The sequence below is a fragment of the Vipera berus genome (assembly GCF_964194415.1).
Source record: "Vipera berus genome assembly, chromosome: 17".
Classification (NCBI taxonomy): Eukaryota; Metazoa; Chordata; class Lepidosauria; order Squamata; family Viperidae; genus Vipera; species Vipera berus.
In genome coordinates this window covers 1,469,273-1,483,707 of record NC_138220.1, presented here as the reverse complement: position 1 = coordinate 1,483,707, position 14,435 = coordinate 1,469,273, and the positions used below count along the sequence as shown (strand labels likewise).

Here is a 14,435-nt window from a genome sequence, read left to right as displayed (position 1 = left end):
AAAAGAGGACGGGAAGAAGCAGAGAACCGTGCTGCCAATGGACAGGAAGTTGAAGACGGCCATACTGGGAAGGTCCTTGTCAAAGGGACTGGCGGACGACCGTAGCGTAGTAGAGGACTGACAGGAAGTCCGCCATGGCGAGAAGGTCGCTGAGAAAGGAAGTTGGCACGGAAGACTAAGAAGAACGGACAGGAAGTCGGCCATAATAGGAGGGTCGATTCCAAATAAACCGGGGGATGGCCAATTTGTACGGACAGGAAGTCCGCCATATCGAGAAGGTCTCTGTGAATGTGGACGCTCTGCGCTTTGTCGCTTCGCTTCTCGGTGTCCCGATCTAGGCAAAAGGCCTACTATGGTCCCCGTGTTAACGCTATGGGACGGGGAAACGTGCCATCCTGTGGCCAAACCGAATATTGCGGCCGCCGCATTTTAAGGTTATTATTCTCTATCTTTATTATTAGCGCCTTATTAATATTAATAGGGCGACGGGTGGGTCACAGGCGCAGAATAAAATGCCCTAATATTAATAAGCTTTTATTAATAAAGAATATTAATCTTAAAACGCCATTTAAAAGGTTTTTCTTTGGTTGGCTGCTACGCCGGCTTGGACCACAGGAGGGCACCGTTTTCGGTCCCTTAGCGATAGCGGCATTGAGGCCGTCGAAAAGGCCTCCGTGCTAATGCTATGGGACGGGAAACTGCCATCCTGTGGTCAAAGCGGGAATTGCGGCCGCCAAAAGAAAGAAAGCTTTTAAATGGCGTTTCAAAGTCGCCAAGTTTGACGAGCCCTGATGCACAGAGTTATATACACCCCTCCAGCGAACGCATCCCGGATATTATAATAATTAATTGGCCTGTCGGTACAAATTGGAAAAAAAAGGCTGATTTTGCAGGAAATCAAAACAAAGAGAACTCCATCGCTTTCTCTAAGCGGCAAACAGGCATCTCCCTGCGCGGACTACATCTCCCGTCGTGCCCCTAGCTTTTTCCTGCCGCCTCCTCCCCCGCCTCTTCCGGCTTGGAAAGAGGCTCCCGATTGGCTGGCGCCTTCGAAGCGGGCCGGAGGCGGTGGCAGGCGGGAGATGCCTCCGCCAAACTGAGGGGGCTCCTCGTCGTCTCCCCTGGGTATTGAAGCCCCGCCCACTTCAGCCCCCTTTTTCTTGCCCAGGCCCCCAATTTACGGGGAGGGGGCTTCCTTTTCCCCCTGCATCTTTCCCTTGTCAGGCTTAAGGGGAAGCTCTGTCCAGCCTGCCTAACTAGGGGGGTCCCTAGTTACAATTGGGGGGGCTCCTCCCTTTTTCCCAGTCCCCCCATTTGAGGGTCTCCCTCCGTTCCCCCCCTAAGTGAGGAACTCTTCCTTCCCCCTTTATTTTAAAGACCCCCTCCCTCGTGTGGGTTGGAAATAATTTGCATTTTTTCCATAATTCAATGCCAGTTAATTGGTTTACATTATAACTATAATTGCTAAGTGCAACTTTCCAACTTCTTGGGAACTTGCAGCAGTCTGAACAGCACCTTTTTAAAAAGGATTTTTTTAAAGGCAGAAAAAATTGGGATGCCCTAATATATATTTTCCCATGATTAGAGGGCAGCAGTTCCTCTTGTTATCGTTTTGCAAAAATTAGAGCTGGGGGGTGCAGAGATCACCATGTTTTCTAATTTGGGGGAAGCTGGGATATTTGAGGGGGTCCTTATAATTATTTTGTCAGCTTCCGTTATCATTTTCTGTTTAATTTTTGGAAGAAAAGCAGCTTGCCTTTTGAATAATACGCTTATTTGTTTAATGGAAGGATATTCTTTCTTTAGGATAGGAAGGTGTCTAATGCGCCTCACTGTAAGTCTTTTTTGTTTTTCCTCTATAAATAAAAGTGGTTTGTTTGTTTTACAACTGTGTATTTCAGTTCCTGCAACAAAAGCCTCTGGGTCTGTTCTTCTGTGAAGTTGAACCATGGTGAATTTTTCTGAACTCTTTAAAGCCTCCAACCACTTGTGCAAATTTTCCCCAGATGGCAAATACGTGGTGAGTAGACATTTGTGGTTTTAAGTTGTGCAGTGTGATTTGGCTGTGTGTCTTTTTCCTTATTATAATTTGCCGGTTTATATTTGGGGGAGGCATTGCATTAAATCCCGGTTTGCTTCATGCTGGTTTGTTGAATAAGCTGGCATTCCTGAGGTTTGTGTAATATGCCAAGTCAAAAATCATGATTTATGCAGGACAGTTGGAAGGGGGCAGAATGCACTTGGGCTAAATGCTGGTTGTGAAGCCAATTTCTCTTACTTTTAACCCATTTTTGGAAAGGTTGGCTTAAAAGGGAAAGCCAAGTTTGCACGTTGTGCTAAATTTTAAAAAAAGTAAACTTGTAATTTAGGATTATGTGTGAATTAGACTAGACACCAGATGATTAACATAAAATAATTCAACCATCAAATAATCTTAAAGGTAATCAAATGAATACAGTATTTCTAATATTGCCGTTTAAAAATATCAAGTAAAATCTAGGGATTTTTTTTGTATATCTCTTACGTATCAATACTGAAATTTCTACCTTCTCTAAATTTAATCCGTTTGTTTATGCTAGGCCAGGGAATAAAAACATTGATGCTTTAAAACATTCTTAACAGTGATAGACCACTGAGCCACGGCTAGCAGAGCGGCATATTTATTTAATAAATTATTCTTAAAATTGGGCAGCGGTGAAGCAAAAGTTTTGGGGCTACAGTGCCGATCGTCTCTCGGTGTCAGGCTTGCCAGTTGAGACTGGAGGAAGCAAAATTCTTAACAGCTTGAGAGTTAATATCTTTGGAATTTTAAGAGACGTCATGCATCTGTATGATAAAAATGATTAAGCTGTGTTTAAAATTATAATTTTTCAGGCATCTGGGGTACAATACCGTTTGGTGATCCGAGATGTCAGCACTCTTCAAATTATGCAACTGTTTACCTGCCTGGATCAAATCCAGCATATTGAGTGGTCTTCTGACTCTCTATTTATCTTCTGCGCTATGTATAAACGTGGAATTGTGCAGGTGTGTACCTTGGCGTTTGCAATGAATCTGCCCCTCATCTGGCCTTTAATTAAATTAAAGCTTGCATTTGGGAGCAGAACCCAAAGGGGGGGGAAATGTTTTAAAAAACAGGTGGAAAAATAAATTTTTCTTGCCACCGTTGTTGTTTTTGCCTTCCTTAGGTCTGGTGCTTGGAACACCCCGACTGGCACTGCAAAATCGACGAAGGCTCGGCCGGATTGGTGGCCTCGTCCTGGAGTCCCGACGGGCGTCACATCCTGAACACCACCGAATTCCACGTGGGTGTGAAATCTGGGTGTGTGTGTGCGTGTCTTCTCCCAAGAGTTCTGAATGCTTCTGTCTGCCTCGAGCCCCTAAATAGCTTGCCGTGTTGTTCTTCTTTTTAAAAAGAGAGAAACAGCTGATGTCTTATCCTGGCTATCTAGCATTAGGGGGTGTGGCTGGTTGTAGGAAAACATTGCCCAAAGTTAGTTAAGCCACCAAATTTGGTCTTAAGGAACCGAGCATCTATCTCCCCTGTTCAAAGACTCCTAATAATGGCAAGGCATCCGGAACCTCTAATTTTTTTTTTTAAAGGAAATTAAAATGAGAAAGGAAAGGATTAAAAGTTCCGGACCTTCTGTTTAGTGCATTTGCATTTTCGGGTGGTGGGTGTTTATTTTAAATTTAAAATTGTTTCGATCTGTACGGGGGGTTTTAAAAAAAACAACCGGCGAAGGATGGAGAGGAGATTCAAATTTGTCTAAATATACTATACGTAGTTCTCAACTGAACAATATTTCGTTTAGTGACTGTTCGGAGTTACGACGGCACTGGAAAAAAGAGCCTTGTGACCGTTTTTCACACGTAAGACCGTTGCAGCAATTCCAGGCTCATGTGATCAAAATTCGGACGCTTGTGCAACTGACTCGTATTTATAATTGGTCTGCGGTCCCAGTAGTTTTCCGCGCTTGGCAGAAAAACGGTCGTAAGTCACTTTTTTCAATGCCGTAATTTCGAATGGTCAGTAAGTCAAGAATTATCTGTATTACACAGGTAATCTGTACATCCTTTTTCTTCTCGGCTGTCTTCTGCCAAGAAAATTCCTGTTCTAAAATCCTTGTGGTTTGTTGGCTCAAGTTTTTTTTTTTTTACAAAAGGTCAAGTTGATTAATGTGGCAGCAATCCTGGCTGATTTTTTTTTAAAAAAAGAATAAAATAAAGACCAATCTAAGAGTAGAATGGAGGTTGGGCCACGAAGGAAAGTCGCTAGGAAATTTCCTCGTTCCATCACATAAGCAAAAACTAAATCGACCCTTTTTTTCCGTCTCCCTTGAACAGCTACGGATCACCGTCTGGTCCCTGTGTACGAAATCGGTGTCCTACATCAAATATCCCAAAACTTGCCAGCAGGGTAAGTGAAGTGGACTAAATTCAGATTTTATTTCAATTTTACTTTTTATTTTATTTCATTTCAATTGAGAAGGTATAGGTTCTCCTGCTTGAGCAAGGGGCTGGACTAGAAGACCTCCAAGGTCCCTTCTGGGATTTTAAAACACCGGTTTACCGGTCGGTTAGCCAATCATTTAAGACGGTTCCACAACTTGTAGGCTGAAGCCCGCGTTCATCACATCTGTCTGCAAATGCTTGAGGGTCTTTTCACATGATTGTGTTGCAGATGGAGAGGAAAACAACACAGCTGTTTTCAGGCTGTGGAAATGCCAGAGCTCCGTAGTAATAGCCAGCCAGGGGGGAAAAAAACAACAATGCAAAACCACAACGACATTTTTGTGTCGTTTCTAACCTGTCTGCAGCCTTTCGCAGGAGCCACGCTAAATATCTGCTCCGTCAGCTGGAGTTCACCTGTCCAGTTTATATAAAATAATATACATATATAGTAAAGGTAAAGGTAAAGGTTCCCCCGCACATGCGTGCTAGTCGTTTCCGACTCTAGGGGCCGGTGCTCATCTCCGTTTCAAAGCCGAGGAGCCAGCGCTTGTCCGAGGACGTCTCCGTGGTCATGTGGCCGGCATGACTAGACGCCAAAGGCGCACGGAATGCTGTTACCTTCCCACCGTAGCGGTCCCTATTTTTCTACTTGCATTTTTACGTGCTTTCGAACTGCTAGGTTGGCAGGAGCTGGGACGAGTATCAGGCGCTCACTCTGTTACGCGGCACTCGGGATTCGACCCGCCAAACTGCCGACCTTCTGATCGACAAGCTCAGCGTCCTAACCCACTGAGCCACCGCGTCCCTTCTACATATATATACACACACATTTATATGTATAAAATGAAATATATACCCGTATTATGTGTGCTGTTTGTGCGTGCTTGTATATGTAAAAAATACGTAACATTACTCCTATCCAAATATTGTTTTTCCCTTGATCCTTTTTGTCACTTTCTTGGTGTTGGCCATTTAATTCCCCATTCCATGAAAAATTATTTTATTGTACTGTATTGTGTATTACAATTTACTTTATTGTTTTATTTTATATTTTAATTTATTATTTTTTATGTTTTTTGTAATTTGTTTTATTTTTATTTATTATTGTATTTATTACTTTTTGTTTTTATTTTATTTCATTCATTGTGTTTTATAATTTATTCTATTTTATATTTTAACATTTATTATTTTATTGCATTGTATTGTATTTTATAATTTATTATTTCATTGTATTGTATTTGTTACTTTTTATGTTTTTATTTTATTTTATAATTTAGTTTTAACATTTTATTTTATTTTTATTTTTAATTTTATTTTATTATTTCGCAGGCCTGGCTTTCACGAAAGACGGGCGCTATCTGGCGCTGGTGGAGCGAAGGGACTGCAAAGATCACGTCAGCCTCTTTGTCTGCAGTGACTGGCAGCTTTTGAGAGTAAGAAATCCCGTTTTTTGGACTTCGCGACCTCTTTGATGATGGTTTGCGGAATTCCCACCATGCTTTGTCCAGTATTTTTCTTCTGGGCTCAGAGGTGGGTTTAGTTGAGAAAGAATTCCATGGTTCAGGGGTCATCTGAGGTTTTTCCCCACACCAGGTAAAAGATTTCTCAGTCCCCGCTTGGTTTTCCTTATTTCCTCGTATTTTGTCTCCCAAGCATTTTGAGACCGAGACCCAGGATGCCGTCGGAATCGATTGGGCCCCCAACGGCTGCGTGTTGGCTGTGTGGGACAGCTGCCTGGAGGTGAGGACACACACACACACACACATACACAGAGAGAGAGAGCTCTAACTTTATGGCAAGGGTGACATTTATTGCAAGTTGTCATAAATACACGCCGGTTGCCAAATTTTGATTCATAGGGATGCTGTTGGCGGTTCGTAGGGGAAAGGGAGAGTTGTAAATCGTTGCAATTTCGAACGGTCACTAAATGGGTGGTTGTGAAGTCAAGCAAGAGACCCTATAGCGTTTCAATAAATCAGAGTAAGAGCTGAAAGGGGCCTTGGAGGTCTTCTAGTCCAGCCCCCTGCTCAAGCAGGAGGCCCTGGACCATTCCAGACAACTGGTTGTCCAGTCTCTTCTTAAAAACCTCCAGTGATGGAGCGCCCACGATTTCTGGTGGCAAGCTGTTCCACTGGTTAATTGTCCTCCCTGTTAGGAAGTTTCTCCTTAATTCCAGGTTGCTTCTCTCCTTGGTTAGTTTCCACCCGTTGTTTCTTATGTTGCCTTCTGATGCTTTGGAGAATAGGCTGACCCCCTCCTCTTCTTTGGGCAGCCCCTCAAACACTGGATTGCTGCTATCATATCCCCCCCCCCCAGTCCCTCTTTTCTCTTCGACTGGCCCAACCCAAATCCTGCAGCCGTTCTTCGTAGGTGTTAGTCTCCAGGGGTTTCCTCGTCTTAGTTGATTATCTTAGTTTATCATCTTAGACAGGTTTTTTGTTTTTTGTTTACCAGTATAAAGTCCTGCTTTATTCTCTCGACGGACGTCTCCTTTCGACCTACAGCGCTTACGAATGGTCCTTGGGGGTGAAATCCCTCACCTGGAGCCCCAGCAGTCAGTTTTTGGCGATTGGCAGCTATGACGGAAAGGTGAGCTTGGCCAAACCTTCCTCAAAAAACTCCCCCTCCCCATTTCCCCGTTGCGCAGGGTCTGAAATTTATCCCAAACGCTAGTCCACATGGGTGCCTTTTCTTTTTACCAGGTCCGGATCTTGAACCACGTGACCTGGACGAAGATTGCCGAATTTGACCATCCCCCCAACGTCACCCATCCCAAAACTGTAAGAATTCCGACGTCGTCCATGGTTTAGGGAGTACGAGAGAGGGAGTCCTCGCCTTAATGACCGCAACAGAGCCCAGAATTTATGCTGCCGATTGAGAAATTGGCTAAAGGGAGTTTGGGCCCCGTTTTATGGCTTTTCTCGCAAAAGGGGATCGCCCTCCCCCCCCCCAGGACACTGTGACCGTCGTCATAAAGGTGAAGCAGTTGTTGAGCCTCTGAGTGTAAATCACATGACCCTGGGGATTTTGCAATGGTTGTAAGTGTAAAAAATGGTCATAAATCACGTCAGTGCCGTTGTTAACTTTGAACGGTCACTAAACAAACGCTTGTAAGTCGAGGACAGCATGTATTAGGCAGGGGAGTGTTGTCAGCATGGGAGGAACAAGACAGAACAATTAACCTGTGGAACAGCTGGCCACCGGGAGCCGTGGGTGCAGGGGGTTGGGCTAGGGGACCTCCAAGGTCGTCGTGCTTTTGGGAAGGACCCCAGCCAGATTGAACTTCCCGTCTAGGTTGTGTACAAGGAAGTAGAGAAAACGCCAGCAGTGGACCTGGAAAAACTGACCTTTCCGCCCAGCAAGAGGATGGCGAGTGCCCTCTTCAGCCAAAAGACGAAATGTAAGTGTGGGGGGTTAAAGGTCAAGTTGCCAAGTTTGGGAAAAGGAAAAAAAAAACTCCTCATGAAAGAAAAGTAGACCAAAGTGAAAGGGGTTAAAACTAGGAGCAAAGGTGAAGTAAATATCTTGTTTTTGTTTGCGTTTCAGACGATGTCGTCCAAGCCCCGCTTTCTTTGCATCACGTCAAACCTCCAACGGATCGGGCGAATCCTAGGATTGGCGTCGCAACCTTAGCTTTCAGTTCGGATAACAATTTCCTAGCAACCAAAAACGGTCAGAATAATAATAATAATAACAACAACAACAGCAACCTGTGTCAACCATCAGCACCAGTCAATTTAAATGTTCAGTTGACCGAGGTTCATGTTTAATGAATAAATAATGATGATGATGCCTGTAGCGTGTTAAAAGTTACATGGAGGCCCCCAAATCCTGCCCCGGGTCAGTTTTCATTCATGGCTATTTTAAGTCAGTTATCTTAAACTTAAGATAAAGCTAGCTAATAAGTTCCCACCAGCTTGTTTAAAGGTAGCTGACTTAAAATCAGCATGAATCCCAACTCAACCTCCTTATCAGTTAGGAATATGTTTGGCTGTAGTCAGGCCGTTATTTCTTAACGGTTCGGTATGTTTTTTAACAGACAATCTCCCAAACACTGTCTGGATCTGGGATGTTCAGAAGATGAAACCCGCGGTGGTCCTGGAGCACTTGGGTCCCGTTCAGCTGTTCCAGTGGGACCCCCATCGATCTCGGCTTGCTCTGTGCACCGGCAACATGAAAGTTTATCTCTGGTCTCCAGCAGGATGCTCATCCGTGCAGATACCCATGGAAGGTAAAGCCGTACATTGTAATAATTCGAGCATTTATTTTGCGCTGGAATTTAAACTGGAGAAGCTTACACGGTGGTGAACGAATACCTGTCACTCGGGGGGAGGATGAGGGTGGAGGTTCGTACTCCGGGCTTGTCGATTGGTTGGTTGCCGAGCATTTCGTTACCAGGCTAGGTAACGCCTTCAGCGGAGTTTAAGGGAGGCCAGCGTCATAGCAATAGCACTTAAGACTTATATACCACTTCACGGTGCTTTACAGCTTTGAGCGCTTTACAAATGTCAGCATATTGCTCTCCCCCCCCCCCCCCCCGTAACAATCTGGTCCTCATTTTATTGATCTTGGAAAGACAGAGTCAACCTTGAGCCGGTCTGGATTGAACATCCTAGCTGTGGGCAGAGTTTTGCCTGCAATCCTGTATTCTAAACACTGCACCACTACGGCTCTTATTTATAAGGGCTTCAGGGGTGGGTGTGTTGAGTGAGTGGGTCTCCTGATGGGTAGGTTACACCAGGGTCATTGGGACCTACAACCAGCCTACAAACCCCTCAGAATCCAAATCAACCGCACAGCCAACCAGACGGCACTTGATCATCAACCATCCCACAGAATCCCCCACTTTCACCGTTGGTTTGCCTCCCAGTGACTCTGACCTGATATAACCCATTAAGGCACTTTTGGCCACTAGATATTATTTTTATTTTCTCTGTTTCAAAGGGCATACCTGAAACGCTGGAAATTATCGCAAAAGAAAAAAGGATGATGATGATTATTTTTTAAAAATTATTGTTTTGTGCGCAGGTGACTTCAAAGTGACTTCGCTTTGCTGGCACCCAAGTGGAGACTTTCTGATTCTTCTGAGCAAGGACAATTTCTGCCTCTGTTACTTAGAAGGAGAAGGAGAAGCTGCAAAGTAGCCGGATCCAAAGCTAAGTGAAAAAAAATTGTCAGTTGTTTTTAACTTTCAATTCTCAAAGAAACAAGTCAAGTCTCGATTTGTTCGTTTGTCTGGTTTTCTAGGCACAAACTTGTAATTTAAATCTGTACATAAAATTGAGTGGGCCAGAGACCCGGTTTTGAATTTGCTTTCCGTGAAAAGGAACTAAGGATGTATATTTTACGGCAGGCAACCTGCATTGTTTCCCCCAATAAAAGTGTTTGTTGTGTAAAGTGCGGTCAAAATGAGAATGCAGCAATTTTGCATTCCATGGAGGGTAAAGCAGAGCAATTTCTACTTTGCTTTTGTTCGACTCTGTGTGTGTGTGTGTGTGTGTGTGTAGGGGGGGCAAACGTGTGACAGCCAGGTCCCTGGATAGGGCGGGAGGGCGAGATGGAAGGGACCGGAGAAGGGAAGGGAAGGAAGGAGAAATAGATGTCTTGGCTAGTATGGAAGTGGCTCCTTGTAGCCGTAAGGTTTCCTAGTGGTCTTCCATCCACATCCTAAATGGCTGTAATCCATCTTGGTGCTTTTGAGGCGCTGTTAAATTTTGCAATCTTCAGACTGGCTTTCAAAGGCAGTACGGACCCAGAAAGCCTTTTTTGCTCATTAAACCACCCAGAACACTAGACCTTGAGTCGTAGCTTATAAAGCAGATAACGGGTTAACGAGGGCACCTCGGTAACCATCTCATCTTTTAAAAAAATGGCATTAAGGAAACGACCGTGCAGAGGAAACCCAGCTCACTGCAAAGCATCTGCCTTGAATTTCTCCCATCGCTACCTTGGTTTGACTGGAAAGCCACTGCGAAGTGTCTGAGCTTGCCTTGCCAACCATTTTGTGAGCGCGCCCACCCGTTGCCCGCAAAACTCCCCGCAGGCCTCTGATCCCCGAGGCCAATCAAAGCATTGAGCGGTCCCCGCTGAAACAAAGCCAGACCGAAAGGATTTATGGATCAATGCTTTCTGCGATTCGTATGGACTTCAGTTTTATTAAGCTTCGGGATACACAACTTATCACACAAACAAGGACACACACTCGGCGTCATCCCAGCAGCCTTTTTTTTTTTTTTTTTGGTCCGCCATGAACGCTGCCGAGAACATGGAATTACAAAGAGGTATCATTGAGGATCTATGTTTGGGAAGCAGAAATTTCACTTCTGGATAGATTTAAGGCGGCGTTTCTCAGCCGGGCCAGGACTTCAACTCCCAGGATTCCTCAGCTAATAGGGCTGACTGGGGCATCCTGGGAGTTGAAAGCCCAGCCATCTTTACAATGGCCTGCTTGAGAAATTTAAGGAATGCAGACATTGGAAACATCGAAAAGTAAATCCGTGCTTCTAAAATGATTGTTCCCCACGCGGCAGTAGACATTCTCCTCCGATATATTTCTCTTCTGAAGACTTTTGGCCTGGATGAACCAGTATCTTTAATTTTCACCTTTTCCTTTTGAGTTTCCACCTCTAGGATTCACCCACGTTAAGCACCGGGTGGATTTGAAAACCGAGAGAGAAAAATCGGACGTTTTGGATTAAAACTACATTCTTGCTTCGATACCGCAGGCTTTGGTAATTTAGTACCCCGCTTTCGGACTGAAAAACTGTCTTTAAAGCTGATCAAAAATTCCCTTTCCCCCCTCCCCTCCTCGATGCGAAAACGTGATTCTGTGTGGCGCAAAATTCCCAGGAAACGAGCACCGTTGTGCAGAATTTCACGGCGTGGGAGAAGTGACTTTTCTCTAGCGTGACTGCGGGGAAGTTGTGTAAAACGCGGGCGCCACTGAACCAGCCCTCTCAACTCGTGCTTTGCTCGCAGGAGAGGAGAAGATGTAGTTGCAACCCGGGAGAGACTGACAAGCCGCCATCCCTTTTAAACCATAGGAAAGAATTAGTGACCCTCAAGCTATCGTGGGAAAGAATTGAGCCATCCCGCAAGAAGGGAACCCAGGATAATGTGGACACGGGGAGGGGAGGACTCCAGAGCATGCGTGAAAACATAGAGTTGTCTTATCCGAGACACACGAAAGGAGTGGAGAAAAGATTGTGGTTCCGGTGTGAACGGCAACTCCTCTCTCTCGTTTTGATCCGTCGGGATTTTTTTTTCTTTCTTTTTTTTACGATCAGCGACATTTTTGACGAGCTGGGGGGAAAAAATCGACGGGCTTTTGTTTTCTTCCCCCCCCCACCCCGTACTCTTCCAGGGGGGCAACGGCGAGCTCTGCTCTGCTTTTCAGAATCCAATCTTTCCTCTGGTCATGGAGTAGCCCAGTTTGGCTTCGTTGTTGATGAAAGACATCAGCCCCACGTAGGTTTCGATGAGAAGCGGTCTTTCCAGGAGCAGCACGCCGTTGGCCCGCCCTGGCAGAGGACATTCCCTGTGGGCCTTCTTGACGGCCTGAACCAGCTGGGTTTTAAAGTTCTCCAGCTGCAGAAGGAAAGGAAAAAAAAGTGTGTGTGGGGAGGAGGGAAGGACACCGAAAGGTTGTGTCATCCCGGCAGAACCTCAGAAATATTCCTTGCAGACAGCCCGGTCATTTGCATCCTTTTAGAGAGCCGTTGAGGCCACCTGGAGGCTTGTCTGTCCATGGGGTCACCTGAGTGGTGCAGATGTGGGGGCTTCTTGGGACTGCTGAAAGGAAGAAAGCTCCAGACCCATTTGCACCAAGCGGCCTCAGCGGCTCTCCAAAAGAAAGCAAATGACCAGCGGTCTGCGAGGAGTATAAATCCTTCCATTCCCCCCACCATCCCGGTCAGAGCTGAAGAAGCTTCTTGGAGGAGAAGAGAAAGGTCTTCAAAACGAAAGCAAGGATGTGCAGCTGCCTCCTAAAATGGAGGGTTGAGAATCTCCGTGGACACAAAAAGCAGACAAAGGAATATTTTTCTCTTCCAGTTTGAAGAAACCAGGTTTTCACAATGCTGGCCAGCCCACTTCCTTCTTCCCACTGCAAGTCATCTAAACTCCTTTAAAACACACACACACACACACACACACAACACACACACACACATGGGATAATATCTGACCTGACAGAGAGAGGCGATCTTCTCATCGGCATCAGCCATGGGGTGTTCGGTAAAGGTGGAGTACGGCACATTGCTGGACCAAGGGTTCCACCGATTGAGGAAGGAAGCCCGGCTCTGTTTGTCCCACTGGATTCGAATCCCGACGCCTTCTCGCCTGGTGAAGGGAGAACGCACACCTTTGCTCACACCACCGTTTCAGCTTAACAAAATGAGCTGGGGAACCTTAGGAGCAAGTCACGAGTGTTTCCCTCGTTAAATGGCCAGTCCAGAGAAAAGAAGGACTAGGGGGGCACGTAATAGCAGTCTTCCAGTATTTGAGGGGCTGCCCCAAAGAAGAGGAGGGGAAGGCAGGACAAGAAGCAACGGGTGGAAACTAACCAAGGAGAGAAGCAACCTGGAATTAAGGAGAAACTTCCCAACCGTGAGGACAATTAACCAGTGGAACGGCTTGCCACCAGAGGTTTTGGGTGCTCCATCACTGGAGGCTTTTAAGAAGAGACTGGACAGCCACCCCTGAAATGGTGTAGGGACTCCTGCTTGAGCAGGGGGTTGGGCTAGATGACCTCCGAGGCCCCTTCTGACGCTTGCTACTCTCTTGGGACGTACTTGTTAAGCGACTTGGGAGGAAACTCAAACTGGCCCGTCGAAATGGTGTCGATGGCGTTAAGTGAGATTCTGGTCACTTGCAGGCACTGTAGGCTGATAAAGTCGTATTTACAGATCAAAAGGGACCGGTCGGTAATCAGGACCAGGCGTTCCTTCTCGTTGTTCCAGTGGTCGATCCTGCAAAAGGGGAGGAAAAGCGAGCAGGCCAGCGTGGCTGAGCATTTCTTCTGAGAAGTTTTGGAAAAAGTTTTTATGTTTATGCCGATCTGCTCTGGTGCCCAGGCAGAAGGCGGCTTGGGGGGCCCTGACTTACTCGGTCAGCAGCCAGACGCTCTGGACCTCCCCGTCCTCCACAGGCATCACCACCACCCGGATCTCGTTGACCGCCTGTTCAATGGTGCCCGGCTGAACGGGGGGGGGGGAGGGGGGGAGAGAGAGAGAGAGAGGTGTTTTGTGATAGGTGCCCATACAAATACAATTTTATCTATTTATCTATCTATATTGAGAGAGCGAGCATATATACATACATATATATATAATATGACTATGTCTAGATTATTAAATAGTTATGTATAGTTTTATATTAATATATTAGAAAAATATGCAATTACTAATATATATTAAACATATAGATGTAATTACATGCTCTTTTATACAGAGAGATCTTTAAACTGCCTGCTTTATAATACTGTCATTTTTGCTTTCCCGGCCCCGTAGAGCCTCCAGAGCTGGGCGCAGCCTCCCCCGGGGGGCGTGGCCTCCTCCTCCTCCTCCTCCCCCCGCCGCGCATGCGCCCCCGCTCGCCCACCCGGAAGACGAAGTACTCTTTCAGGCGCCCTCCGCGGGTGGGGTTGCGGACGGTGAGCGGCCGCAGCGTCTGCCGGGGCGCCCCCAGCGAGGCATCCACGTCTCCCGGCGGCGTGAACGGCACGTCGGCCTCGGCCGCCGGCACCAGCAGCGCCGGCCCGGCGCCCTCCTCCGAGTCCCGCAGCTGCAGCATCGCCGGCGGCGGCCTCTCCCTCCGCCGCCCGGCTAGGCGCCTTCTGCGCAGGCGCCGGCCGCCAACCGCTGCCCGCAGGGGCGGGGCCGGCGCGCGGAGGAGTCTGACTCGTAGACTCACGGCCGAGTCGAGAGGCGCCTCCCCGCGCGCGGGGGCAAGCGCTGGCGGGTTAAGTGCGCGGGAAGTGG

The 14,435-nt window shown here is 46.6% G+C and overlaps 2 protein-coding genes across 2 annotated transcripts; one reads left to right on the top strand and one right to left on the bottom strand.

Moving 5' to 3' along the window:
• Positions 1 to 1,043: 1,043 nt before the first annotated feature.
• On the top strand, positions 1,044 to 10,740 carry WRAP73 (WD repeat containing, antisense to TP73). The gene is made up of 13 exons (XM_081341416.1): positions 1,044 to 1,125; positions 1,902 to 2,020; positions 2,875 to 3,027; positions 3,189 to 3,305; positions 4,348 to 4,420; positions 5,785 to 5,888; positions 6,109 to 6,195; positions 6,910 to 7,044; positions 7,158 to 7,235; positions 7,750 to 7,855; positions 8,002 to 8,127; positions 8,495 to 8,686; positions 9,484 to 10,740. The coding sequence occupies exons 2-13, from the start codon at positions 1,949 to 1,951 to the stop codon at positions 9,597 to 9,599; spliced, it is 1,359 nt and encodes a 452-aa protein (XP_081197542.1). The 5' UTR covers positions 1,044 to 1,125; positions 1,902 to 1,948; the 3' UTR covers positions 9,600 to 10,740.
• A 1,058-nt stretch (positions 10,741 to 11,798) lies between these two features.
• Positions 11,799 to 14,307, bottom strand: TPRG1L (tumor protein p63 regulated 1 like). Its single transcript, XM_081341443.1, has 5 exons — positions 14,056 to 14,307; positions 13,561 to 13,652; positions 13,248 to 13,424; positions 12,642 to 12,795; positions 11,799 to 12,042 (listed from the first exon to the last, which is right to left on the bottom strand). The coding sequence occupies exons 1-5, from the start codon at positions 14,245 to 14,247 to the stop codon at positions 11,848 to 11,850; spliced, it is 810 nt and encodes a 269-aa protein (XP_081197569.1). The 5' UTR covers positions 14,248 to 14,307; the 3' UTR covers positions 11,799 to 11,847.
• Positions 14,308 to 14,435: the final 128 nt, after the last annotated feature.